At 40.8% G+C, this 24,973-nt stretch overlaps 2 protein-coding genes across 5 annotated transcripts in view; one reads left to right on the plus strand and one right to left on the minus strand.

Annotated features, from left to right (window-relative positions):
• Window positions 1-9,348: 9,348 nt before the first annotated feature.
• Window positions 9,349-21,591, minus strand: cdc40 (cell division cycle 40 homolog (S. cerevisiae)). Its single transcript, XM_027177131.2, has 15 exons — window positions 21,386-21,591; window positions 20,995-21,081; window positions 20,684-20,813; window positions 20,168-20,254; window positions 19,938-20,077; window positions 19,747-19,843; window positions 19,075-19,214; window positions 17,338-17,412; window positions 16,267-16,312; window positions 15,607-15,708; window positions 15,258-15,373; window positions 14,674-14,807; window positions 11,571-11,647; window positions 10,582-10,726; window positions 9,349-9,907 (listed from the first exon to the last, which is right to left on the minus strand). Exons 1-15 carry the CDS (start codon window positions 21,563-21,565, stop codon window positions 9,730-9,732), a joined length of 1,734 nt encoding a protein of 577 aa, XP_027032932.1. The 5' UTR covers window positions 21,566-21,591; the 3' UTR covers window positions 9,349-9,729.
• Window positions 21,592-22,193: 602 nt separating this feature from the next.
• wasf1 (WASP family member 1) overlaps window positions 22,194-24,973 on the plus strand; it is a 70,337-nt gene continuing 67,557 nt past the window's right edge. For 3 of the 4 annotated variants that reach the window (XM_047818452.1, XM_047818453.1, XM_047818454.1), the window contains exon 1: window positions 22,195-22,553. The gene's annotated coding sequence lies outside the window, so the exon portion shown is untranslated. Of the gene's footprint in view, window positions 22,554-24,973 lie in introns of all 4 variants that reach the window. The other variant, XM_047818450.1, reaches the window with a different exon arrangement.

A 24,973-nucleotide genomic window follows, 5' to 3' on the forward strand; every position in this document is an offset into this window, starting at 1 on the left:
GTGTTAAATTAAAACCCAAAAATGCAGCGGGTCACCAGACCCACCAACACTGGCTGAGTAACAAAAATACGAACAACATACAAGGGTTAATGCAAAGTTAACTAATTAAAATGTATGTGAATTTAATTCCCATGTATAAATGTGTTTTTCTATTGGTAATAAGTAGTACTTACAAACTTCCTGGGTAAATTTCACTCATGACGTTTTGATTTATTGATTTATTGAACTTTTTTTGGTGCACGGTGGATTTCATGGTGTTAATGTCCAAGGAACTTTAAACTGATGTCCTGTTGAGTGCTTGCTTTGTGTTAACTTTGGCTATAAGTTTTGTTAAGTGTGTCAAAGTTTCCTTGTTGACTCGGTTCATGCTTTTCATGCTGTGGGTATATGTGTGTGTGAGTCTATTGGGATGTGCTAGATCATCAATCTTTATGAAGACCGGCATAAATGTTTCTCTTTGTTTAATACAAATCTCAGTATAAGGACAACTAGGTCTGCTTAATACAGTGGAACTGGCAGCGTGTTGAAGCAGAAAATGCAGCTTGACCTGAGGCAATCAGAAGATGCATCTTCCCTACTGAGAAAGTTGCTTGCCATGGTGTAAAGCTGGGGTCTTGCATAACACAGAGAAAGGTATGATTTTTTTTTTTTACCAGTGGATTGCAGAGTCAAGGCTCATCCCCAGACTGGTTGGTCTTATTTATTGAAATGAGTCTTAGTTATTTCATTCACAAGCAGCTCATCAGTTTATTTATGGTATACATTTATTTACACTTTGGCTGTAAGCTGCAGAAGACAGACTACTGAACAGAAATTATACAGTAGGAAATGCTGGACTCTGGGGTCCTAGAGACATCAGAGTCCATGGAAGGTGTCTGTAGTCCTCTCCATAAAAAATACAAGTTTGTTGATGCCTTCTACCACCTTAATACAGGACCATATCATACCGTATCTCATTGGAGCCCTGCTGTTTAATTTCCATGGATTTGACATGATTTTGGACCTTCATTAAGATGAGGCGAACCATGTGAGGATCCTGAGGCATCTAAAGATGTACCAGCTTCAAGCATGAAGTATTTGGACATTCTAAGAGGAGATGCCAACTACATGTGGTCTTTAAGGACAACAACCTCCCAATCAATACACAATTGCTGGAATATATTTATAATCACACCCTCCAGTGTCCCCCAAATGAGGCTGAGGTTCCCTTTTGAGTCTGGTTCCTCTCGAGGTTACTTCCCCTTCCATCTAAGGGAGTTTATCCTTGCCACAGTCACCTTAGTCAACTCAGGCTTGTTCATTGGGGATAAATACAAACACATTTAAATAAAAGTCTAATATTAATCTTGAATGTTTGTATTATATTAATCTTTGTATAATATTATTCTTTGTATTATGTTTCTTATGTTCTGTAAAGCTGCTTTGAGACAATGTCCATTGTTAAAAGCTTTATACAAATAAATTTTAATTGAACTGATTTTGAATTTGTATTTTGGATACTGACATTAAAAGCTGAAGCCAGAGGCCAAACCCAAGATTGTATTTAACCCTTGAAAAGGGTTCTGGCAGATAAAAATTATGAATGTTGGGCAAGTCTTCAAGATTTCATCCAACTTCAAAAGACATGGAGCAGCATATTGTTGCTTGCTCCTATGACTAGGCACTACAGAACCATTGAGAAGTGATGCTGGTTAGACAGAAAGCCTGCTATAGGACCCCAAGAAATACCACATGATGAACCAGGTTAGACACATGGGTTTGACTGCAGTTGAAACCATTTTTTAGCCATTCTTTAGTTTTTCATCTTCTGGAGAATGGAGAACAAAATACAATAAGGTGAGCTTGTGTTTAATGAATAATTTCTTCACTGAAAATTCACTGAGTGAAAACATTATTCGAGCTATTGGATGCATTGTAGTAGAGCTTGATGGTATAGTATGATGAAGCTTATAAATAGATTAGAAGGAAACAACACTGTCGATGAACATCTTAGATGAATTGGCATCTGAAAGGGCTGTTTATGAAGCTTATTTGAGATTTATTAATTCTCAATGCCACCTGAAAAGGATCACGGGTGAAGGAGACAGAGTTTACTCCTCTGTGTTTATCATTGCCCAGTTTGTCTATCTGGTATCACCTTTACAAACCTGCTACCATCAGCAGCGTAAAATGAAGCAGTAGAAAACAGGTTATAAAAAAAAATACATTTTCTTTTTTTATCATCAATAACAAGTCCCTTTTTGTGTTGGTAGGGGTGTCAGTCACTTGTTTGTCCCACTTCACTTGTCTCTGATTGGAAATGGCCTTGAGCTTTGTCTCTCCCTGCTGGCACAAATAGTAGTGAAGATTATGCAGAAAATGATGATTATTTTGACCAACAGGGACAAAAGCCATTGAGGTTGATGTTGGCAGACATTATCACTCCAGCACAGTACTGGAATAACAAACAGATGAACAACAGAATAACAAACTATGGCTTGCCATAGAGCACAATATGAGAGAAGAGTGGTGTCCAATGATTCTTAACATCTAGCTTAAGATAGTATTATAACCAGGTGTCCACAAATGTAATGACTTGGACATATCTGGATATATTGGGGCCTCACTCAGTACCTAGTCCCCACTGACAGTCAGCTGAATGTCCAAATAATTATGGCTTCTTTTACTATACTAACATTAAGAGATGTCAAATCTAAAATGGGTCATTGTTCGGAGGTCCAAATGTAGAGTCATTCATGTTAATTGTAACTTAATAACAACAAAAAATAATAAAATCCATAACTCCCACCATGTTCAAATAAATTAGGCAATTAGCGCCACGGGAGTTCTGGCTTCAGCTGCATCTAAAAATTTAATTCGTCTCCAATCTAATATACAACTTGCACTACTGGCGGACTCCAAACTGGCCTGCAGTCCATCTCAAAATGGCAACATTCATGATTGGACTTGATACTTATCCCTGCAGCCAAAGTCGCTCTGGAAAGAACACAGGTCTCCACCATTAAAGCAACCAACAGAGTCCTGTGAATGCTTTACAGCCAAAAACATTCTGCACTGGGCAATTGGATCCTGTCCATGTTTTATCCATGTATCCATGTTACAGGGTTGCTGTATATTACAGGGGTACATTAGTTCCAACACAAGTCCACAGGATTTAAGTGATTCTGTACTCTGTTCCACGAACTATTCTCCCTGCTGGAGAAAGCACAAGAGAAGTGTAGGATGGTAGGATGCTAATCAAATCCGCAAGCGTAGTTCTTTTTGCGTTTGCTTGAATTAGAGATATTTCAGAAGTCGGTTATAAGTCATTAAAAATAAATTGCTAGTATAATAGACAGAGATATGCCCTTCTCTCCGCAACAGGGGCTTGACTTATAACTTGCAGGAGGCAAGTGGCTTATCTATGGAAAAAGGTCTGCTTGGAAGCAGTGCTCTATCAGTGAGTCCCTTGCACTTACTGCTAACTATTGTTCTCACTGGCAGAGATGAACAGATTGACCTAGCAGTCACTATCTACAGTCTATGGGTTTCCAACTTGTCTGCTGATTCTGCCCACAAAGCACAGTATTCAGCCATCAGAATATCAATCAATGTCAATCAATGAGGCCTGGGTTTCTACTGCTGATTTTAAGAGTGAATGAAACACTTTAGCAACGTCTTCCCTCAAGAGAACTGTTTTCCCAAATGGGTAGAATAACTTGGCATCCTTGGCTGAGTGTGTTTGACCCCTTTGGATTGAAGAAGAGCACTGAGTCTGAGCAAACCTAGAGACACTCCTGAATGCTTGAACCCCTAGTAGATAGACTTGTATTGAAAAAAATACTAGCCTTGTCAGATATTAGAAATTTACTGAAGGTGTATGTTATGGCTATTGCACAACAGATAGTGTCTTACATGGGGCTCTTTAACTTTCTACAGCCTTTCTTCACAATGTAGTACACACCTCCAAGTGTCCAATATTGGACTTCATTCTTATACTGGATTATAGTATAACTATAATATGGATTATGGATTATACTTCACTATCTACAGTCTATGGGATTCCAAATTGTCTGCTGATTCTGCCCACAAAGCACAGAATTCAGCCATCAAAATGACAAACCATGTTTATGGCCAAATCAAACAATGAGGCCTGGGTTCCTGGATTACTGGAACTCCCGTGGGTACTATTTTATTACCATGCTACTGTATAGTACATGTTTTGCTTGGCTGGTTTCTTGAGTAGTGTGTTTAGGTTTGCTACACTAATACGTCCCTACTGCTTCCTATGTTCAAGGATATGTCAACTGTGTTATAGAGCAGTAATCCTGGAAACCCTGGGAAGCAGCACAGTCCTGTCTGAATCTTCCATAGTGGAATCCATGAAGTATTAGTTGATTATAAATTGCCTGCAAGGAAACTACACCAGGTTACGTATGTAACCCGGTTCCCTGAGAAGGGAACGAGACGCTGCGTCATGGCAGACACTATGGGAACGCTTCTGTGAGGAAGTGTCAGCCATGACTCAGCGTCGAGTTCCCTCGAAAGGGAACTACACCAGGTTACCTATGTAACCCGGTTCTCTGAGAAGGGAACGAGACACTATTTCCTCACAGAAGCGTTCCTCGATAGGGAACTACAGCTGGGTCCTTTTTATAGCTTCTAGCAAAACATTGTTCCACGAAAAATGGCCAATTTCACACAAAAAGTTCTTCAGTGTTTAGGGAATGGCCATCATAGTCCTCTGACCTAAACCCTAGTAACATGTTGGCTGAGCTGAAGTGGAGAAAACTATAGAACTTTGGGGGATCTGTACTGATATTGAATTAAGAAATGGTCTAGTATATTAATTCCTATTCTCCAATCACCTTTCAGCATTATAGAATAAGACTGCTGAACAGTTGTGGAGACTGCACAAAGTGATGAAGCATTCATTCATTCATTCATTTTCTACCGCTTATCCGAACTACCTCGAGTCACGGGGAGCCTGTGCCTATCTCAGGCGTCATCGGGTATCAAGGCAGGATACACCCTGGACGGAGTGCCAACCCATCGCAGGGCACACACACACACTCTCATTCACTCACACATTATGGACAATTTTCCAGAGATGCCAATCAACCTACCATGCATGTCTTTGGACCGGGGGAGGAAACCGGAGTACCCAGAGGAAACCACCGAGGCACGGGGAGAACATGCAAACTCCACACACACAAGGCGGAGGCAAACGTGCTAACCACTAAGCCACCGTGCCTCCAGGGTGCTGAAGCAGAGTTGTACAAAAGAATGCTTCATATCCAGCTTTAGCAAAGCATTATTTAATTCTGGAGACGACTGTATATTTCTAAGCCAAACCAAGAACTGTGATTTGCACACAGTATCTATAAATCAAGAGAAAATAAATTCTCAGATTATTTAACAAACTACTTTGAAACTATGTCATAACTTTCTAAATGTAAAATATCAAGATGATTAGACAAGATGACGCATTTTTTATTTAAGATTTTACATTTACATTTGATTTTTCAATTTCACTCACTCACATTTTACTATTCTCCGATAGATTAGGGTGATGAACTGTGAGTCGAGCTGTTGGATTGTCAAGCAGGAACATTGTGCAGAACATCTCCAGGTCCTGGCTATTGACCTGGAAGAGATAATGGAAGCAAACGTTTTTTTTCCCTCCAGCTGTATCATGGCAGGCATTTCAGTGCTTTGACTGGCAGGCCTGCCTGCACCGCCAGTGGTGCTGCTGGAAAATATTTCAGGTGGAATATGTAATCTAATTCCCTTTACACACACAGTTATGGAGAAATTAAAGTATGTAGACCTCGCTTCATGTCTAGCGACATGATTCTGAGTGTGCAGTTTGTGTTTAGAGGAAATGATAGATTTATTCCTCCCAATGTATCCTCATTCATTCATTCATTCATTTCTCGGGTCACGGGGAGGCGTCATCGGGCATCTGAGGCGTCATCGGGCATCAAGGCAGGATACACCCTGGACACAGTGCCAACCCATCACAGGGCACACACACTCTCATTCACTCACACACTCACACACTACGGACAATTTTCCAGAGATGCCAATCAACCTACCATGCATGTCTTTGTACCGGGGGAGGAAACCGGAGTACCCAGAGGAAACCCCCGAGGCACGGGGAGAACATGCAAACTCCACACACACAATGCGGAGGCTGGAGGTGTGAGGCGAACGTGCTAACCACTAAGCCAACACAAATATATTGACAACATGAATACACAGCGATCCACTCAATTAACTAAAGACAGTACTTGAAAAGAGAAAGCATGGTGAGAAACGTCTACTGCTGACTAATATAAAGGGAGAAGATTTGCACCATAGTGGAAACGCCAGTGGAGCTGGTAGAATTCAAAATGATCTGATTTTCTTGCCAAAGTATGAAATGAAATCTCATGATGTGACCTTGGATGAGTGTGAACCATACACAGGAAACTAAGATATTCCAGAAGTGAGAAGGGGAAATGAGAGCATATATGAAATGCAACCAATATCCAGTGGGTTAATGAGTTTATCTCTTAAACCAGCTGCCCAACCTAAGGACAGACAGTCCAACATTTATCTTTCTGAGACACTGTGTGTCAATGACAACTTGAAAAACATCTTTTCTCCTCACTGCATCGATGTAAATTTACTGCAACCTGTAATTTATTACCAGGAAAGGACTGATATCTTTAATTATTTATATTAGAGCTGACTTGGTACATTCACACTCAGTAACATCCAGTTTCACGCTGCATTTAATTTACCTTTGAAGTGAGAAGACGGACATTTTTTTTTTCGACATCCATGTGTATGAGTCTCGTGTAATAGATTTAATCATCTAATATCTGGATGCTGATTGGTCCAAAGTTGATAACACATCCACAGCCAGGCTACTTCATGGATTCCTGTGTTTTGGGTCAAGTTCAATTCAATTCAGCTCGATTTATTTGTATAGCACTTTTAATTATTTACATTGTCTTTTTGGAAGTACAGAAACAGAATAAAAATGTTGAACTGCTGATCATCCCAGGTGATTCATCCCCAGGTCATGATCTGATCTCCCCTTCAGCCACCGCTTGCAACCTTGGGTGTAACTATGGACAATCAACTGTCCTTTTCCTCTCATGTTGCTAATGTGACTCGCTCATGTCGGTTCCTTCTCTACAACATGAGAAGGATCCATCCATTTTTTGTCCACACAGGCTGCTTAGGTACTTGTTCAATCTCTTGTCATTTCAACACTGGACTACTGCAGCGCACTGCTGACAGGTTTACCTATGGACGCAATTCGTCCTCAGGAAATGATCCAAAATGCAGCTGCACAACTTGTTTTTAACCTGCCTAAGTTCTCACACACCACCCCGATGCTGTGGTCCCTCCACTGGCTTCTGGTAGCTGCACGCATCAGATTTAAAACACTGATGCTTGCCTACAAAACCAAAAATGGACCAGCTCCCTCTTACGTCAAAGCCCTCATCAATCCTCGCACTGCACCTCGCACCCTCAGATCTACCAGCACTGCTCGACTGGTCCCACCATCTCTCAGGGTAAGAGGTAAATATACTACAGGACTCTTTTCTGTTCTGGCACCGAGGTGGTGGAATGAACTTCTCCTAGGGATCTGGACACCTGAGTCACTGACTATCTTCAAACGACAACTTTGAACAATGTTTTAGACTCATGGTATCTTAAGTATGTAACCAAGTGAACCAGAGTTAATGTATACAATGACAAAGACTTAAGCACTTCTGTACTTCGGTCTGGATAAAGCCGTCTGCCAAATGATGTAAATGCAAAAGTAAATCTCTAACAATTATCAATAATGGGCAAAAACTCCCTGAGATGATCTGAGGAAGAAAGCTTGAGAGGAACCAGACTCAGAAGTGAACCTCATCCTCATTTGGGTGACACTGGACAGGAAATAATGTCAATGTAAATAATGTCCTTTCTACAACAGTTTATAGTCGAGTGGAATTGTGTAACCAAGAGCTCCCGAGGAACTAACAGGACGGCATCATTTCTGACATCATTACAGACTTAATGTTCACTGATGAAGACCCGAGCACAAAGCTGAGTGACCTAACAGTATTTCAAAGATGCCGTGATACTCTCCATCTCAATCTCCAAGTGGTTCTATCCACAGCAATCCCATGAGTCACAGACTATCCAGAACTATCCCCAGCAGAGTGCACCACCAAGCGATGAGACTCCAGCCAGGGGAAGAGTGTCAGGATTGATGAAGTAGGTCAAATTGTTGCCCAGATCCTGCAATCAATACTTTTACAGATCCTTCTGGGTGATAAAGGTAAACCTCAATAATCAGATTTCTTTAATTAACTCGTTGACCGAAAGCCAGAGAAGCAATTCAATGTTATTATGGCACAAATCCACCAAACTGGACAGCTGAAAATTAAATAAGACCAGGACATTTTTTTTCTTGTTTTCTAATCTTCAAGAGTACAGTTTGACTGAATTTTATTTCTCTCACAGCTTCAGACTCCTGTTGTTGCCTGTGCTCTCTGTTCTGCTGGTCCGATGTTTTGTACATGCTGAGATCCCGGCTTTGTTAAAAAGGAGTACGAAACGAGTTACTAAATTCTTCGTGGCAGCTCGAACCGTTCTGAACCTTTTCATCCGATCGATCCACCCACAGAACTCTCACTCGGTGTCAGTGCTTTTAGTTTTTCGCACCATCCTACGTCGACTAATTAGTACTTTCTGATCGAGTCATGAATCTGTTTGAAAACATGACAAGTTGTAAAGCGATTTAAAAATATTTAAGCATTTTTCTGGTCACTGTTTTATCGCATAGTGTTAATGTCCGTGGAACGTCTCGGAGGTTGAGATGTCAACTTCTCTAAAGTCTTTCACAGAGTTTCCTTAGTTGAACCGGTTCATGTTTTCGGTTAGCTGTACTTGCTGCATGTGTGTGTGTGTGTGTGTGTGAGAGAGTCTACAGGGACGTTCCAACTCATTAATCATTAAGAAGCCTGGTATAAATGTTTCTCTTTGTTTAATAAAAATCTGGGGATGAGTTCACCTGCTGACGTCTGCTCAATACGCTGGTGTCAGAAGAGGTTGTAGATCTACATACTGATTCCTTTAGAACAGCTTCGATACGTCCTTTGCTTAAATATTATTTTCTTAACTTTAAAACCGAGATATTTCATAAGTTTGACGTCCTGTGCAGCACAATAGGAAAGTACGAAATACATTCTGTGCTTAGGGAAGAAATGTTTTCCTCAACTGGTTTCCTATAGATTGCAGTTTATGAGTATGTTTGGGGTGGATTTATTACTTAACACTTAAAGTCTAGTATAAAAATATTACACGACGACTTGAGGGGAAAATAGGTACAAAATGTTTTATTATGTTCAGAAAGAGACGCCGTGTAGCTGAAGGGAAAATCTGGACATGACGTAAAAGTGTTCCCAAGCACGAGCGGTAACGCTAAAATGAATAAGAATCACATAAAAGTCTCCTCATCTGCCGCTTCTCTGAAATGGGAGGGGAAGAAAACAAGCAACCGACAAATCAGGGCTGGATACCAGTCCGTGAACTTGATACGAAACTCAAAGCAAATCCAAAATACTGTAAATCACAAACCCGGAATTAACAACAAACCTCAGCACAAAGATGGAAGAAGCAATAAAGATCACATCAGCTGAACAAAAAAAAAAATAATAAAATAAAAAATATATATATTGTCGTCCCGGTATTTTCATTTCAGTCCCAGAGTTTGATCTGTCCGTCCCAGCCGCAGGTGATGACCTTGGAGGTCTCGTGCGGATGCCAGATTGCGCTGATACACACTTTGTCGTGTGCTTTGATTCGGTGGTACAGTTTAGTCGTCTTCCAGTCCCAGATATTCAGCTTCCCATCGGCATCACCAGACACCACGTAACTACAGCGAGAAAATAAATCTATTATTACAGAACATCACATGATATCTGCTAGAATCAGCTTATTAAATAACTGGGACAAGAAACGGTGTTACTGGGTTTTAAAACAGACACAGACTTTGTCCTTCTTAAACATTTGAAGTAGAATATCGATATAATTAAATGATGCTATTTTCATCCTCTCTATGTTTGGACTCTCAGAGCAAAAATGGACACATTGTGAGGACAGAACACTGCGCTCGTCTCAGTAACTGTGTGTGTTTTCTTTCTCTTTATTATCGTCATTAAGAGGCTGATGAGGGAAAGTCTATTTATAGCTGCTGTAACGTAAATGATCCGAGGAACTGACTAGATTTACGGGTCTGTTTTATAGCGTTGTTGCACGATTGAAACGCTTTAGTGAAGATTTCCTCCAAAGACTTCAGAACCTCTTTGTTTTTTGTTTTTTCTTGTGCTAGAGATTTAATTAAAAAGGAAAACATTTTTGGCCGTCGTTCGATACTTAATCATTATATATTTTCTTAATAATTCATTTACTTTGAGACATCTCTGGAGCCTGCCTGGAGACAAGCTGGGGCAAATTCAACTGATTGTACATTATATAACACTTTCTGGAACATCTGCTCTTTCCCCACCTACTAAATTCCCCTCCATCGCATCAGAAGTAAGGTTTTACCTCATATCAGGAGAGAAGTCCACCTGACACGCGTATCCGGCTACCATGTGACCCTTAAAGACCTTCTTCTTGTTCAGCCTGAATCGGTTCTGTGCCCCAAAGATTAGGATCTGATTATCCATGGACTGACAAGCCAGCCACTTCCCTGTGGAAATAAAAAGTACGTGATTTGTTAGAATAATCTTAAAGTGTAGTGTTTTGTTATTATCTACAAGTTTTGAAGACTAAACAATCAAAAAAAAAAAAAGACATTTTGATTAAAGGTGGGGTCTCCGTTGTTTGAGAAATGCTTCAGAAAACCGAGTCGGGACGACAAACAAAACAAAAATCAAAACACGTGTAGCCAATGAGCAGAAAGGGGCGTGTCTTGTCAATATGGGCGGAGAGAGTGTTCAGTGCGCATGTGTGACATTAGCAGAAAGCGGTTTTAACATTGACATGGAGGATAAAAACAAAGAAAGAAAGCGAAGAAAGGCTTACAATAAGGCAAGAAGTAGGACGTGTTACTATAGGATCAGCTTTCCAACGCTGGAGAGAACTGAAAGAGCAGGAAGGCCTGGACGCTACGCCGAGGTTGCTTTTTCCCTTCTCGATAGGTTAGTAACGTTGGTTTTGCTTTGTTACACAGAACATATGCCTTTGTCCTTTACAGGATTATGCTTGTGTGTCATTTTTGCTTGTTTGTTTATCTGCAATCGTATTGTTCTTCCCTTCAGCTATGATGAAGACACATTTCTTTCCATTAGTTGCCTGGGTTACGTATGTATGTGTGGGCGGAGCTATCGATACAGGGGTGGGACCCATTTGGGTTAGGGGTGTGTTTGTTTTGGTGAGTTCAAATGTCAACATTGGCTTTCAAACAGCAGAGACCCCACCTTTAATAGATTTGGATTGAATCCCAGAACGCTTGTTTAACTTTATCTATTGAAAGGAAGCTCTGGTTCTATTGGTTCCTTATTTCTTTCAACGTTAAGGACAAACACACTCACCGTTGGGGGACAGGGTCACTGCAGGCATCGAATGCATACTGGGCTCTGCGATGTATTTAAAGTCCACAGGAATATCCCTGAAAAAACAATTGAAGAACGTGTAACAGATACAGCAAATGAAGCACTCCTGGTTTTACAAGGTGGTCAAGTTCATGGGCTATTAGACTATAACAGTACAGAGGAAGCGTAATGCCAGATGAGCAGGTACCGGAGTTCTTTTACTTATACACGAGTAGGGTTAAGACGTTGCTCCAGCGCAGAACAGCCTCAGAAATAACGGATAATGTTCAGGTGAGATTTTTTTTTACTGTTACACTGCCAGCTCTGATTGATTTCTTCCACTAAGCTCCACTTAGTACAAGTCTTTTGGTTTTGTTCTTCCTCCCAATTTTCTCCACAGATTTTTCCCAATTCCCATTTATTAAGCAGATCTGCCCCTAGAAATGAGAGCCAGCAGCCGAGGCAGCTTGAGGCCAGCACATGCTACCTCTGAGACCTGGGAATCCAGTGGCACTATTTTTTTTTCTCTCCAAATTCCTGCGCATATAGCAGCACATGGTAGACCAACACTGCACTAATGTAACATCTGCCGTCTTCCATGAAACTCCTGCCCTCTTCCATGAAACACCTGCCCTCTTCTATGAAACGAAATATTTACCATCTTAAAAAACCCCACATGCCCTCTTAATGAAATCATCTGCTGAAGAACATCATTCTTCCCACGCAGAGAGCTTGACCAATGTTGTTCCCGATGGACGTCAGTGGTGCCAGGACATGAACTCAAGCAAGCACTCGTTACAAGATACAAGTTTTCTTGTTAAGAATGAAACGTGTTGCTCTTTTTTCTGCTGAGGGCATTTAGAGCTGAGATACAGAGCGATACGGACAAAAACGTCTGCTATACTTACATCGAGTCACCTATTCAGTTAAACAGCCTCATCTAACTGTCGAGTGCTAGATGTCTAATGACTTGTAATTAAAACCATGGAAGCCCATTCTCTGTCTGTCTGGGAGTCTGTTCTTAATGAATCTGCTCATTAATTAATAACAGTGAAACAATAACCAGTAGTTCTTTCTGTCTGTACAGATGGAAGGTCTGATGTGTGGTTTCAAGTGATTTAACAATCATCAGTTAGGGAAAAACACACACACACACACACACACACACACACACACACACACACACACACACACACACACACACACACACACACTTGCTCGCTCCCTCTTCCTCTCTCAGACCTCCCTCGCTCTCTCTCTCCCTCTCTTTCGCTCTCACTCTCCTGCTCGCTCCCTCTCTATCTCTCGCTCGCTTCCTCTCTCGCTCCCTCTCCCTCTCTTGCTCCCTCTCTATCTCTCGCTCCCTCTCCCCCCCTCTCGCTTTCTCCCCCCCCCTCCCTCCCTCTCTCGCTTTCTCTCCCCCCCTCTCTCCCTCCCTCTCTCGCTTTCTCTCCCCCCCCTCTCTCCCTCCCTCTCTTTCTCTCCCCCCCCTCTCTCCCTCCCTCTCTCGCTTTCTCTCTCACCCCCTCTCTCCCCACACACATCTGGAATGTATAAACCAACTCAGGGAAAGCAGCCTAAAAACTGGGCCGCCGCTGAAACCTGAGCGACGTTAGACACAAACACCCAAAATAAATCAGAACAGATCGGAGAAGATACGACTTTCTTCTGTCTCTAAACATGGTTCTCTGATTTGCTCGTCTTATTATCTGGCCTTTCCTCTCTCTCTCTCTCTCATTTTGTTCTGTTCATTGCATATTTTCATCAGCTTCCTGGCTTTTGAGCTCTTTAATCCCTCCATAAGTGTAGGCCTGAGGGATAAAAACCTACAATGTGTGTGTGCGCGTGTGTGTGGAGTAAAAGTGCTTGGTGAGCGTTCCAGCTCCCACCCCACTGACTAAATGTCCCTGTGCACTGTAGAGACCTGCCAAATCCAGCTATCACATCAGCTACTGATCAAGAGCGAACAAACCTGCATAAACAACCTCATCAAAAGCCCAACAAGGTAACGTGAGCCTCAGCTGGAGAGTGGAAGCTCGGATCAGGTCGAATCACCAAACTGACACGTTACATCTGCGAGCTCATGATTAGCTTCATAAGCTGCTGGCACAGAGCTTTCAGTCTGGAGCCAATCGAAATTAAAAAACAGCTACGGCGCACGGATAGAGGCTGAAATCCGAGGATGTGATACAAGGACACCGGGCGCTTGCTGAATGATCTGTGGTGTCTGTAGAATGCCAAACCAGCAGAGGCGACATGACTGAGGTTAATCGAGTGGCTGCAGTTCAGTAAGCGTGAAAAGTTCAGGTGTCTTTCTACAGTGCTTTCAGAAATGGGCACAAACCCGACGTGTAAAAAAGCCGCCTGGATTTAATCAAATCTTTTTACTAATGATCGTCATCATACTTTAAAACAATGATAGCTAGTGTTTAATTAATAAAAATGTATCACATGTATGTTTTAATAACTAAAATCAAGCTCAAGGTCACTAATTTATTCTATTATCCATTTTAATTCTTTTTTTTTTAGTATTTAACTAGTCATTATAGACAGACAGACAGACAGACAGACATTCTAGACTATTTATCTAAGAAAATGTCCGGACACAAAATAAAACATGAACCGGTGCAATATATAAGCCAGATATTAAATGCAGCATATCACAAGTTCTAAGACGTATTACATCTTCGTTTTTTAGTAATAACTCACACGCTGCAGAAGCTTATAGCATACTGATGGATGGCGTCTTACAGAATCGTCTGCTAGTTTTATCTGTTCACTTCCCGCCTCGTTACAATCCAAAAACCGAGTCTTTGACCCGGACCTTCCCCGCTGGATAATCCTCTCGCCCCCGTCGGTCCATGTTTCCATCTAATTTATATTTAATTTATACCTTTAAAGGTAAAAAAAATAAATAAAAAAAGGATCTCTTTTATCCACATAGCTTTGTGCAGCTGTCTGTTAAAATGAGACAAAAGGTCTAGTGTTGAACATTTGTAGACTAATACGATACTTTTTGCTGCTTTCTTACTTTACTTTACCTTCACTGTTTTTTTTCCTTTTCTTTCTCTAAGCTGCTCTAACTCCATCTCTGGTTACTTACCATTCCCACACACGCAGGCTCTTATCGTCGGACGTACTGACGAAGCGACGGTTATCGTCCACAAACGTGATGGTGTTGACGGCTCCCAGGTGACGGTCGTATTCCTGAACCACCTCCCCGGAGCGAATGTCCCACTGAGAGAAGAAAAAGGTGAGACAAAACAGTAGAGGTGAGTTTCTGCTACATACAATGGCTGACTAAATAGGAACTTCATCCCCCAGTCAGTGACGGATGGACCTCTGCGCCGGAAGTCTCAGAGACGAAAAGACTCAGAAAGTGTGTGTAAAAAAAAAAGTTAGAGGTCAGTGATGTCTCAGTCGGGATTATTTGTTCTCGACACATTTACGTTGCTGCTGTTCTTGTGGTTTATGGATAGCTCTGCAAAGCCCCGTGTGACTCTGTGTACACTTCAGTACGCTCCTCGTTCTTTATAGAGGAAACCACAGAGTGTGAAATAAGGTCTAGTCTTTAGATTTACTGACGGGAGTTAATACCTTGGACGTGTGTGTGCGCTATACTACAAAGCTGGAAGAAGGACACCTCGGCAGGTGATATTTCAGCCTCTTAGACACACACACACAAACCTGCACAATCTTCTTGTCCGACATGCCAGCTACAAACAGGGTTTGCTTTTCTTCGTCTGGGTTGAACTTCACGCAGTAGGGCACTTTTCTGTTAGTGAACCTCGAGATGCACTGACCTGCAAAAAACAGAAAGTGACACTTTAGGCTTCTAAATTTGTTTCTTTCTTTTTTTTAAGCATGCGATATAGGGCCTCATATATGATAATCTCCTAATGAGGATCGTATAATGAGACGGTTTGGTGCCTCCTGCTGGTGGAGCAGAAAGCAGGACACACTCAGTGCTTGAAGCTAAGCAAAACAAAACAAAACAAAAACAAAAAATTATTTATTTACTTAATTTTTAACTCACCGGTCTCCGTGTCCCACAGTTTGAGATAGCGATCGTATGCGGCGCTGAGAAACTGGGTACCGGAGTTGTTGAAGCAGATATCGCGTACGGCTTTACTGTGACCTAAAGGAGACAGGAACGAAGAGAATTAACGATTAGCGAAGGAGTGACGACATTAAACCATTATGTTTATGGAAGGAGCATATATTAATAGTCATTATAAATAAAATATAAATTATTATAAAATTATATATATATATATATATATACACAAATATGTTTGGTCACAGATTCAAATTTATTTGGAGATCTGCTGTGGTATATCTGAAGATCAACCCCGGTATAAACATTATACACAATCAGCTGGTGCTTGTGCGGTGTTGTGGGGGTTTCACACAACACCGTGGTTAATGAATCTGATAATAACCGTTCTGTTCTTGTATCTCCTATAAGACGTTATCGATATTACAGCCATGTAACGGAAACTGGAGCTGAGGTTTTAACAGCAGCTCGGCTCGTCCCTATTATAAGTGACCTACATATGAGCCGCCGTTGCCGGAATCCACTATACTGTTGTTGTGTTGCAACAAACAGAACGTAAATCTGTCTGAGGCGCCGATTTCAGTCGTTTCAGCTCTAACAAACAAACCAAGTACGGAAATAGGAAAAGTTGGAGCTTACCGATAAATGTCCGTAAACATCTGCGGTCGCCGTACACCTCCCATAACTACACATGGGGAAGAAAGGAAGAGGGTGTTAAGAACAGAGTGACCAAGTGGAGTTTATGTACATAGTTAGATGAAAAGATGGGCGGATAGTTAGTTGAATGGCTGGATTATACATACAGTACATATATCCACATACGGATGGATGTCTAGTTAGACAGATGGATGGATTGATATACATCTATCCTTCTATCCAGCCACCCATCTATCAATCAAACTATCCATCCATTCATCCATCCATCTGTCTGTCTATCTATCCATCCATCCATTTATCCAATCCATCCATATATCCAATCCATCCGTCCGTCCGTCCGTCCATCCATCCATCGATCCATCCATCTACCCATCCATCCATCCATTTATCTATCTTTCCATCATTCCACTATCCATCCATCCATCTATCCATCCATCCATCTTTCCATTTATCCATCTATCTATCCATCCATTCATCCATCTATCCATCCCATCATCCATCTATCCATCCCACTATCCATTTATCCATCTATCTATACATCCGTCCATCTACAGATGTCTTATTAGATAGATAGATAGATAGATAGATAGATAGATAGATAGATAGATAGATAGATAGAATAATTAGTCATACAGCTGAAGCAGTAATCTACAGAAGGAAATAAAGTTACACCGTTTTGTTTATATTCCTAGATTTTTTTTATAAAGCGTAAAGTCAGCAGGTCTGCAGTGTTTAGTTTAGGTATTTCAAGATGTCTTAATATTTGGACAAGTGTAGAAGACAGAAAATGACACCTCATTTCTAATTTAGGAAAGGGCATAAGAGCATTGTCTAAAAAACACTAAAAGCCTAGTCCAGCGTATATATACAGTATATATCATCTGTGTAACCCAAGCATGTGGTTACTGATCCTGAGTTTACTGCTTACTTCTCATATTAAATACTTACACAAAAAGAGCAGGTTATGTATAGCAATAATCTGCCTAGGGATAAACACAGAATTGTGAAATGTACTCCGGTGTTCTTGTGAGAACTGTGTGGAAAATAACAAACCTTAATCTTACAGTCCATAGAGCTGGAGAGCAGCAGGTGGCCAGATGCAGGAAATAGACGAATAGCACTGACACCCTGCGAACATTAACAGAGATGAAGCGTAAACCTCAGGAAAATAACAAGTATCATTCTGCATCATGGTCCGAAAAGTAAGTGAACGCTAGAGAGACGCTTATTGATAATCAGCTGATGCGCTTCATATGCGACAAAGTCAGTAGTAGATCAGTCTCAAACACTCTTACACGATCTTTCTATCTCTACTGCCGTTACATTACAAACAGCCATCGAACACACGGATCGCTCATTTTCTTTTGACATCATATATATATATAATGCTGACAGTGTGAGAAATTTTAGGGAAAGGTCATGCTCAAAAATATCTTTCTAAGGCAGAACAGCTCGTGCAATTACACAATCACACAATGTGGCATGTTGCAGGAGTGTGAAAAAAAGTTGAAAAGGTCAAGAACGTCAGTTAGTTTAATCCAGAACGGGGGGAAATGTTATTGCTGCCAGACAAGGTGGCCTGAGTAGTTGAGAAAGTGCTGATCTGCAGGATTTTTTTACACAGAGCGGCCACTAGGGGTCAGATGTTCATGCGCGGATCGGTTCGAATCTCAAATGACCGCTCTTTACAACCGCAGTGAGCAGAAAAGCATCTCAGATTGCAGTGAATTCTGAGGCGGATGGGATGGACTACGACAGCAGAAGACCAAATCGTATTCCACTGTTCCCCGGAAGCCGGACAGATAGATATATCCAGAAATTTAGCCATCATCCATCATTCCATCCCCCGTCCATTCATCCATCAATATATCTATCTACGGATGGATAGATAGAACGATACCCATCCATCTATCCATTCAGCCACCCATTTAACTCTCCATCTACCTATCTATCCATCCGTGCAACCATCTAACTATGCATCTGAATAGTTGGATGGATGGATGGATGGATAGTTGGATGGGTGGCTGGATAGTTGGATGGGTGGCTGGATAGTTGGATGGATGGATGGATAGTTGGATGGATGGATGGATAGTTGGATGGATGGATGGATAACTATCCATTCAACTAACTATCCATGCATTCATCCATCCATCCCTTTATCCAATTCTCCATCCATACATTTAACTATCCATCCATCCTTCCATCCATCCAGCCATATTTGGACAGATATCTAGTAAGATATTGATTAAGGATACAGTTAAAGCAGTAAGCTACAGAGAGAAATAAAGGTTCATATAAGAAGAGGTCTTGTAAAGGGTAATATAAATGCTGTGTGTGTGTGTGGTTCATGGCCACTTCCCCGAGCCAAAAGGGTGAACACAGTGTGAATACTTATGCTGAACCAAACGCCACTAACAAACAGTTCTTAAGCAAAGGTCTAAATATTTCACTCACATCAGTTTCACTCTCCTTCACGTCAAAAAAAAAAGAAAAAAAAAAAAGAATAAAACCCTGACCAACCAGAAACATACACAAATATCATCTATAATGAAGAACAGATCAATATTTCTGTCTTTATTCGAAGCCCAGCCTTCATTAGGATTAAAAAGACAGATAGTGTTAAAATAAAGGTGTCTAGTTGAGATTCAGGGCTGTGAGTTTAGGTTATGTTTGATTTTCAAGATCCAGTAGATGTTTTCCTAATGAAGACGGTATTAAAGTACACAGTTAATCTGTTAGTGATTTTAATCTTATTCCACGTTGTTGATCTTAAACCCGACCCTTCCTCACCTTGGTGTGTCCGGTCCAGACGTGCAACTGCTTTTTGGGCAGGTAGCATTTGTCAGGGATGTCTGCTGAGCGCAGGTTAATACCCACATCCTGAGGAATGTGCAGGTAAGAACGGCCCTGGTAATCGTATGCGTCTTTAACTGCAAAGTAACAATAACAGGAAAAATAAATAAATATAAATATTACATAGCGGCACCGGGCGGGTTTATTTAATGCGGCTGTTCTGTTCTATCAATACATTTGATAAATAATAAATAAATAATAAACTTGTTCACTTTTATGTTTAATCACCAAGGAATTTAGAAGTAAAGACATGTTCTTAGACACGTCGACGAGAGACATAGATTAACATATGTAAATCTTGGAAAACCCATTGGATGCCGAAAAAAAAGCGTCAAAAACGTGTGATGCTGTCTGCCCTCTGTCACATACACAAGCTTACAGATACTCGATTGGCTAAAGCCGCTGTGATTGACATGAGAAATAAGGAGAAATAAGGAGCAAGTCCCTCCCCCCTCCTATTCAGGATAAATTTTATTTACCCGTTACATCTTGGCTGATTTAAGGCAATCAGAGTGTTTGCACAATATGGCTGACCTGTAATATTTTTCAGCATATGTTCAACTTTATTATCTAACAGAAACGTCAAGAAAAAAAAAATACTCTTCTCACCATGCAGGATGGTCTTCTCCTCTGCAGGAGCCTCTTCCTCATTCTTGCCTTTCTTCTGCCTCTTGGCTGTGATTTCATCCAACTCCTTCTGTTCCTCCTGCCATGAAAAAAAAAATCCAGAGGAATTACACAGAAATCCTACAAAACAAACCAACCAACCGCTACAAAAGAAGCTCGTCGTTACAGCTGACCTCTGAGGGTTTAGCGACGTCTTTTTCGTCCTGATATTTAGCCCAGGGCCCCAAGAAGCTATCGATCTCTGATGCATCACCTCCTTTTACTTTCTTCCTCTTCTCCGTCTTTTTGGGGCCCGTTTCGAAAACAGTTTGCCCTGAAGAGGCCCAAATAAAAGGTGTTTAAATAAAAGACACCGTTGCTCATCGTAACACATAAAAGACACAAATGTCACGAGACACTTTACCTTTGTGTTTCTCCGCCTCGTCCACTGCTCCCACGTAACTGTTTGACGAAATCTGATTGGTATCTACGGAGGGGTCCAAGGCGTAGCCTGTAAAACACAGTGGAGATCATAATTAAAAATGAATGAATGAATGAAGGGTGTGACACAATCTGTCAACTGAACATGATTAGCTTTGTATACACTCGCTGAGCACTTTATTAGGCTAATCAGCGCTGCGTATATCATCACGCAGGTGTGGACCAGCGGCTTCAGGTAAAAACCTCATCGATCGTGGCCTGATTGTTAGTAAGTGTTTGAGTATTTGTGTGAATGATGAACACACGGAATTTTCACACACAACAGTCTCTAGATCTTTCGTACTCTGAAGTGTTTTATCAGCTCTTTGCTAACTGACACACACGATAATGTCAGATTTACTCATACGCCACTCCGGCACAAGACAGAATAACTGCATCATGTAAGGATTGAATCGTTTAGTTATTTAAATGTCAGGATTCCGTCATGCACGACCCATACCAAAGGTAGAAAACGTCCTCCGTTGCTGTTCAAACATAAAATCGTTGACATGGGCAGGTTCGGCGTATCCTGACAGCATGTTCCTGGGTGCAGCCATTTGTTGAGTTTTAAAAGGATTAACAGGTCCAAACTGTAAAACAAGGTGTGAATGTGAATTTTTTTGGCATCTCTGCAGTCACACACTCTCTCGCTCTTTCCCTTCATCTCATATCTCCCGAGCGTGTAGTAAATACAAAAAAAAAAAAGCAAGACATTTTATAGAAACATAGTTCTAAAGCTCGGTTTGCACTCGATAGACCCACAGATCTCACCTCAGGAGCAAACATGGTTTCGTAGGTAGGATTGTAGCTGATCTCCTTGAGAGACGGATCCAGATGTGTTCCTGTCTCAACATCTTCCTGAAATACAAGTCACAGCAGGATGAAACCTGACTTCAACATGAACATGGAGACCTAGTTAAGCTGTGAAGGTTGTGGACGTTTAGTTAGTTATAGATAACTAGCAACACTGCTAACTATCTAACTAGCTACACAACCTTTATTAGGCCTCATTTCCTAATGCCACTGGATACATATAAATACCATGTAAACCTCAAATACCTGTCGGTTATTGATACATAGACTTTCATGCCAATAAGATAACTTACTAAGAGACTTGTAGCATGTAGCATGTAGCATTTAGCTAGCCGGCAAGCTAACTTACCTTTACAGCGACTTCGGGCGCAGAATTAAGAGCTAAACTTGTAGGTTTTCCAGATTTCAAAGGCTGAAGATGTACGAGTGCATCTGGATCGACTTCTTCTTTATTTGTTTTGGACTCGGGCTCGTTTTCTGAATCTGAATCACTACCGTACGCAACGAGGGAACCGACCAGTGCCGCCATCTTCGATGTTGTTGTCTAAGGGTCCTGCACGAGCGATAGATAGCGTCGTCTGTATTATAGAGTGAGAAAATATTGTAGCTCAAACCCGCCGTTCAGAAAAAAGTGACTATTTTATTTGTTGTATTTGATATATTATTTAAAAGTAAAAATACCTCCAAATGACTTTGAAATGTGTCATCATTTTTATGTAACTTCTAGGACCTTGGAGGGCTGTCCTTGTGTAGACTTGTGCCTAAAGAGCAATATTAAGAATGAATTATCAGGAAAAAAAATCCTTATCATCATAAAAAATAAAAATAAAAGCATTATCTTTTTATTGGCTACATATTCGGTGTCTTTTGAAATATTGGACAATTATGAGTCTGAAATATCTAAAGAAATTATTATTGTCATTATAAAATCATTATATTCAGCATTGATTATGTCTTTATGTCTTAAAAGCAATCATAATACAGGAGAATGGAAATGTAAATAACTTTAAATGTTAAGAATGGACTTTTTAATGCATTGTAAGGTTTTAAAGGACCCGTTACTCATTATTGAAAGACTCCTGATTGGAAAGTTGGTTATATAGAGGCGGGACCTGTGGTTTGTAGACCAATCACGTAAGGCGTCATGATTATGGGCGGGGTTTCAGTCGTGAAGGCGCTCCAACAATAGAAAGCAGACAGAGGTGGATTCACATGGATTATAAGAGCGTTGCAACCTCGTAAAGCTTTCGTTTTACATGCAGAAGGACATTTGTGTCGATTAGCGTGATTCCTGATACGGTTGAGATCTTGCCCGGTAGGTGTATGTGTGGGATCTGTTTCAGATGAATGCTGGGATTCATCTCTGACATCCACGAGCTGCGTTTCATCAGTGAGCAGAAGTCCTTAGAGTGGAATAGGAACTGCAGGAAAAGTGACCAGGAATACCGGGATACAGGGATACAGGGATACCTACACAGTCCAGAGGAGAATGGAAAAATAACCAGAAGTGTTTATCGGTATGTTTTTATATCTATATCTTTCTCTCCATATTAAGACATTGCCGATAGTGCTCCACGCATTTTGGCAGGTTTTCTTCTGACATGCTTATCATTTTGGAAAATGCATGAAATCCGTGAATAAATGCATTGCATTGTGTAAATAATTTCGAGCTGGACGGCTCAGGTAAGGCTACACCGTCCTGAGCATGAGCGCGTGACAGGTGTGGGTTAAATTATGCATGTATCCCAGACAGAATAGCTTTCAATACATGGAGAGCTTTTTATGGGGTGTGTGTGTATGTATATATATATATATATTTGAGTGCGTGTGTGCGTGTGCGTGTGTGTGTATATGTATGATATGCAAAAAAATATATTTGGGGACTATAGAAACAGAATACTATAGAAACAGAAAACAGCTGTTTTTAAATATATATTTTTGTTTATTATTATTATTATTATTATTATTATTATTATTATGTATTTTTTCTCTGCTGTATATTTTGCAATCTTGGGTCACACTATATACATTTTATTTATTTATTTATTTTTCCCAGAGTTTGATTAAGCTAGTGTGTCTTGCAATGCAGAGGGAGGAACAATTCCCCACATCTGCTGACTGCTGAGCGCTCTCTCTCTTTCTCTCTCTCCCTCCCTCTCTTTCCCTCTCTCTCTCTCCCTCCCTCTCTTTCCCTCTCTCTCTCTCCCTCCCTCTCTTTCCCTCTCTCTCTCTCCCTCCCTCTCTCTCTCTCTCTCTCTCTCTCTCTCTCTCTCTCTCTCTCTCTCTCTCTCTCTCTCCCCTCTCTGTTTCTGTCTCCCTCTCTGTCTCCCTCTTTCTGTCGTCCCGTCCCGTCCCCCGTCCCCCCCCCCCCTGCATAGTGTGGAATGCCAGGATCTCCTTTTCTTACACTCGGTCCATGTTTTCCATCCAAACACTGAGTTAACTCGCACTGAAATGTCAGTTTGACAGATTAAAATAAGCATCTCGTTAGAGCAAGCATCTCAAATATTTTGCTTTAGAGGTGTTAGAGCAGGGCTGAACTCAGGACTGTGAAATAAGTATTAATCCTGACTGAACTATCTTCAAATATGTACACACTAAAACCCCTGGAAGTAGGAAAGGGTTATTTATATAGTTTGGTTTCTTAATTTGAAGTAGAATGGTCTCCATGATGCTTCGGTTTTAAGGGGGAAGGGAAGCAAATCATTGGGAATCTCTGGCTGTGAAACCTGAGACTGCTAAAAGTATGGAGGAAAAACGCTGCAACTCGGGGTGATCGTTCGTGTTTCTGATCAGAATCTTAAGGAAAATTGTTTGAAGCTCTGAATCTATCCTCTATTACTGTATTCAAGCTGTGATAACAGATTCAAACACAATATGTTTTACTTCGCTGTAACTGTGTACATTATCTGGCTACTACATCCAACACTCTCAGAAATTAAAGTACAGAACAACTAAACCTTGTCTCTGAGGTAGTACCATCACTGTGACATGTTTTATAGCTTCGTAAGCACTTTTTTGTCATTTTTTTACCTCAGAAACTCCTTGAATAAACCTGAGTTAGCTCTTCATGGAGTGACTGTATATTTTGAAAGGTTTCCAGGTGAAACCCATTAAAGTTATAATAATAACATCACCACCACCACAACAACAACAAGAAGGAAAAACAAATGTATATTTCGGTACATTTTTGTCTGAGAGTGTGTGAGGTTCAGTATAAATGAAATGCTTACATCCAAAGCAAAATCTGTACATTTAGTGACCAAACTTTCCACAAAGTGCCTATAGGAAAGTATATAGACATGATATTCAATACATTTGTTTACATGTGTGATCTGTGTTACTCCAACACGAACACTTTTTTAGGAAGCGCTGTATCCTGGTTCATGTCCTGTGAACACTGGGTGTGATGTTTCACATTTATTAACTCCTTCACACCTGTGGGCAATTGCTCCTCGTCTGGCGTCACGCTGTATGATTGTCAGTCGGATTTTACTGTTAAAGATACAATCACACGGCATAAAGGATAGTCATTTTGGATGGGATTTGATGCAAAATGTGGCACAATATATCTGATTTAGAGCCAAAATTAATCAACAGCGATAGGAAATCCAACAAGAGGAGGCCGGTGTAGCATTACACTACTCTCACAGGACGGCTACGAATACGTTCATGCCGATACCGCAAACACCGTAAACAAAACCTACAGGATTTATGGGGTTTGTTGAATTGTGGCAACAGAGGAAAAATAGTGTGTAATGTATGTCTTCTCACAGTTATATCATGACATCCAGGACAAAAAAGGATGAAAAAATGTAGGGGATGATCCAGGTATACAGATATTACATGGCATTTTGTTTATCTTACAGTTTATTATGGAATTCATGCTGTATTCAACTCGCTCAATGTGAAAGAAACAATCATAAAAAAGTCCGCT

This window comes from Tachysurus fulvidraco, chromosome 9 (genome assembly GCF_022655615.1).
Source record: "Tachysurus fulvidraco isolate hzauxx_2018 chromosome 9, HZAU_PFXX_2.0, whole genome shotgun sequence".
In the NCBI taxonomy this organism is placed as follows: Eukaryota; Metazoa; Chordata; class Actinopteri; order Siluriformes; family Bagridae; genus Tachysurus; species Tachysurus fulvidraco.